General features: G+C 53.8%; 2 protein-coding genes across 2 annotated transcripts in view; one reads left to right on the forward strand and one right to left on the reverse strand.

Annotated features, from left to right (window-relative positions):
- The window catches only part of ELMOD3 (ELMO/CED-12 domain containing 3), a 27,717-nt gene extending 26,794 nt beyond the window's left edge, over positions 1-923 (forward strand). The window contains exon 12 of the mRNA XM_010862247.1: positions 839-923. Within this exon, the coding sequence (XP_010860549.1) occupies positions 839-923 (85 nt within the window). The remainder of the gene's footprint in view (positions 1-838) is intronic.
- A 2,468-nt stretch (positions 924-3,391) lies between these two features.
- CAPG (capping protein (actin filament), gelsolin-like) overlaps positions 3,392-4,137 on the reverse strand; it is a 15,426-nt gene continuing 14,680 nt past the window's right edge. The window contains exon 10 of the mRNA XM_010862184.1: positions 3,392-3,566. Within this exon, the coding sequence (XP_010860486.1) occupies positions 3,501-3,566 (66 nt within the window). The 3' untranslated portion in view covers positions 3,392-3,500. The remainder of the gene's footprint in view (positions 3,567-4,137) is intronic.

Below are 4,137 nucleotides of genomic sequence, written 5' to 3' on the forward strand. Positions count from 1 at the left end.
GGCCACCAGCCAGGAAGCCTTGGAGGGGCTTTCAGAGGGCGGACCCTGGCTGGGCTTCACCCCTTCCGGTGCTACTGGAGGGGATGTAGGAAGCCCCTGGGGCTGGTGGGTGGAGCCAAGGGCCCTCACCTGCTTGAGACATCAAGGGCCATTAGATTAGACTCACTCTCTGGAGCCCTGCTTTCAGGGCAAGAACTTTGCTGTATTACTAGTTGGGCGACAGCTTCCATAGTCGGATTCCAGGTAATATCAGTGACAGCGAATGGATCATCAGGTGGGAGGACCCATATGCATGTTCCACACAGTCCTGCATCAAAGATGCTCCCAAGTAGAAGCGCCAAAACCTGGCAGTGGGTCTTTCAGGCCCTGGGGTCCACAGGACAGGGACCAGACGCGGGCTGAGTAGTTAGAATGTGAAGGGAGAGGGTAGTCGCGGCAGCAGCCGACAGGGGGTGGTGTGAGCCAGAGAGTGCCTGCCTTTTCTGGTCTGGCGCTCACCCAACCCTCATCTCTCCCCATGCCTCCTCCCACTGTTTGTGATAGGGAACCAGACCCGCAGCTGGGCTCCCCCCATGGAGGCTGCACATGTCCCATCAGGGCTGGTTTTCTGGCCTGGTTGAAGGAAGGAGGAAATTCACACACCAGCAGTTTTTGAATAAAATAATTCTAGGTTTAGGATCTCAAGTGTTTTCCTTCCAGACACACTTTGCACCGTCCTGTGGCCGTTATCCCAGGGTTCCCCGTTAGAGCCAAGCACTCTAGCCGGTTGTTGTTGGCACCGGTCACAGGCCCCAGGAGAGGCCACTGTGCCCTGGCCACACTCCTGCCGAATTCACAGTCCGTCCAGCCTCATCTGGCTGCACTTACAGACCCAGAGACTCTGCACACTAGCCATTGGTCGAGGTGGCCCTGGCTGTTCTTAAGGGTGACTGTTATGAGGCATCCACACAGGGTTTTTCCTGCATTTGCTTCTGGGGAAGCTACTTGTCGCTTTTCACTCGCAAAGGGGCCTCCAGGGCTTTGGAGCTAGGGAATGGGCCAGGCGAGAGTCCCACCTGGCTTCTCTCCTATTCTCTGACCTCCCCCAAGTAGAGTCATGGAAGATAGCTGTCCAGCCCCTGCAGGCATCTCCAAGTCTGACCGGGTGCAGGGGGACCCATCACAAAGGTGAAGATGACAGACGGCCACCCAAGTATGGAAGGAACCCCTGTCAGCAGGATGCCTCAAGGGTAGGGCTGGTAAAGGATCTGCTGTTTGCTTTGTGTCGTCTTTGCCTGACCTGAACTAATCCTGTGCCCTCCTCCTTGGTCCTGACCAGCAGAAATGGCAGCAGAGAGATTACTGGGCCTGGTGGGCTTAGAATGTAACCCTCCCCCCACCCCATGCCAACTGTGGAATGTCAAGTTCAGTGATTCCTGCAGATTCCATTCCCTTGCTCTGAGACCTGGAGGCCAACTCAACAGACCTGGACCGTTAGTGCTCAGCCCATGGCACAGCAGGGACCAGCCCAAGGGAGCCTCTGGCCGGAGGGGAGCCCAGTGGCCCCTGCAGAAGCCTATTCTGCGTTACTGCCAGTGGATGCTCTCCATACAGCTTAGGACCTGGAGACATTAGCAACAACTGTCCAGGGATTAAGCTGCGATTCTGTGGATGGACAGAATTCTGTGGTTGTGGAGGGATGCCTAAACCCTTTGAAAATAGATAACAAAAATCTTAAATCTGTGCATTTTTCTTAGGAAAAACCTTCCAAGGCTTTTCATGAGAGACCCAAAATGCTTTACAATGCTAAAAATGTCAGTTTCTAGGGGAAACATCCCTCTTTCCCCTTTGAAAATTCACCCCTGGCACGTGCTCTTTGCATAGGCTATCCAGTGATCGCTGGGATGTCTCTGTGTGGAGAGAAAGTTGGAGAACAAGGGGGATATGCAAAGAGCTGATTTTTCTATGCTTCTCAGCACAATACCACTAAGATGAAATTGATCAGAATTTCTGGTTGGGATAGGCTTCCCTGGTGGCTCAGATGGTAAAGAATCTGCCTGCAATACAGGAGTCCCAGGTTCGATTCCTGGGTCAAGAAGATTCCCTGGAGAAGGAAATGGCAACCCACTCCAGTATTCTAGCTTGGAGAATTCTATGGGCAGAGGAACCCGATGGACTGCAGTCCATGGGGTCCCAAAGAGTCGGGCACGACTGAGTGACTAACACTACTACTACCACCACCACTCTGTTTCAGATGGAAGATCCAGTGTGTCAGGGCTTAAAGCCAGACAGCTCTGAGGGCCTGCAGTGACCCTGGGTCAGGACGGCTGCAGCCCTGCCAAGCCTCTAGGACTCCGGTTTGTCCAGTCCGGGCTTACCCAGCGGTCACACCCCAGGGTGGGACTGTTTTGGGGTTACTCCATTCTCCCGCTATTTAGCCCCCTAGTTTCTCTGCTATTCCAGTCACCACCCCAGTACACAAGAGAACGAACTAGGGAAACTTCCCTGGTAGTCCAGTGGTTAAGACTGCAGACTTCCATCGCGAGGGGTGGGTGTGGGTTCGATCCCTGGTCAGAGAACTAAGATCCCACATGCTGTGCAGCATGCCCCCGCCTCGCCCCCCCAAAAAAACCCCTAGGACCTGGATGAGGAAAAGCAACTTGCCCAGGCTCAAAGAGAGCCAGGTGAGAACCTGAACCCACAACCCTCCTTGACATTAGTCTGGTGCTATTCCCATGACCCCACGTGGCCCTGAGCCCATGCAGTGTACTTAGGACATGACAAGCTGACCTCCTGTATGGATGTGAAGAGCTATGCTCTTGCTTGGTGAACATACATCATTTGGAAGCTGCCTGGCAGCGGTTCACTGGAGCACCTGAGGAAATTCCAGCTTGGGTGGAGGCGCTCACCCGCTGCCACAACCTGCCCCCAGTCGGGAATGTGAGACTGAACCTCGGGCTGAAAGTGATCCCAGCCCTGGCCCCATGCCATCTCCCTATTGGGTTTGCAGTAGTGCCAGCCAGGCCCACTGGGAGCACCTGGCCCCTTCAGGAGCTGGCCCCTCTGCAAAGCCATCTCTGGCCTCTCACAGGCTGTGGAATTGCCACCAGGTGGCGCTAGTTGTAAAGAACCCGCCTGCCAATGCAGGAGACAACAGGAGATGCAGGTTCAATTCCTAGGTTGGGAAGATCTGGAGAAGGAAGTGGCAACACACTTCAGTGTTCTTGTCTGGAGAATCCCATGGACAGAGAAGCCTCGTCGGCTACAGTCCATAGGGGTCACAGAGTCATACACGACTGAAGTGACTTAGCACACGTAGAACACATCTACTCCGCCCAGCATGGGGCAGAGCTGGGTGACTAGTGTGGCAGGGAGTATTAGCCCAGGGCAGGCAATGCAGGCAAACAGCAAGAAAAGTACTGGTCTCCTTTATTGATCATGGGCAGGGGCACCTCAGCACTGACCAGAAGGTCAGAGGAGGAGCAAGTGGGTAGGAGGTAGGGGCAGGGAGATGCCCACCCTCACTTCCAGTCCTTGAAGAATTGCTTGAAGATGGCACTCTCGCGGCCCTGGGGCAGAATCTCCACCTGTAGGGATGGCAGGGGAGAGTCTGGCTCACAAGGCTGCCACCTCTGCCTCTTCCAGAGCCAGGGAGGAGGGTGCCGGGCACCAGGCCTGAGTCCACAGGCCTTCCAGCCAGTGATGCTCTTCCAGGTAAGCCAAGAGACAAGAAAGATTACAGGGACATGGGCTGAGAAAACAGTGAGAAGGGCAGAACTAGCTAGAATCCATGGCCCAGAGGAGCCACGTGAGTCATCCAGAGGCACATCCGGCTAGCTGGACTCCCAGGGGAGCGCTGCCCATCATCCTCTTAGAAAAAAGCACGGATTGTGGAATATTACTGTCATGAAAGGGAATGCATTTGAATCAGTGCTAGTGAGGTGGATGAAACTAGAGCCTGTTATACAGGGTGAAGTGAGTCAGAGAAAAACAAATGTGGTATAATAATACATATATGGAATCTAGAAAAATTATATTGATGAATCTATTTATAGAGCAGGAACAGAGATGCAGACAGAGAGAGCAGACTTGTGGACACAGCAGGGACAGGAGAGGCTGGGACAAATTGAGAGAGTAGCATTGACATACATATACTAC

Source organism: Bison bison, unplaced genomic scaffold (genome assembly GCF_000754665.1).
Source record: "Bison bison bison isolate TAMUID 2011002044 unplaced genomic scaffold, Bison_UMD1.0 scf7180017864480, whole genome shotgun sequence".
Lineage (NCBI taxonomy): Eukaryota > Metazoa > Chordata > Mammalia > Artiodactyla > Bovidae > Bison > Bison bison.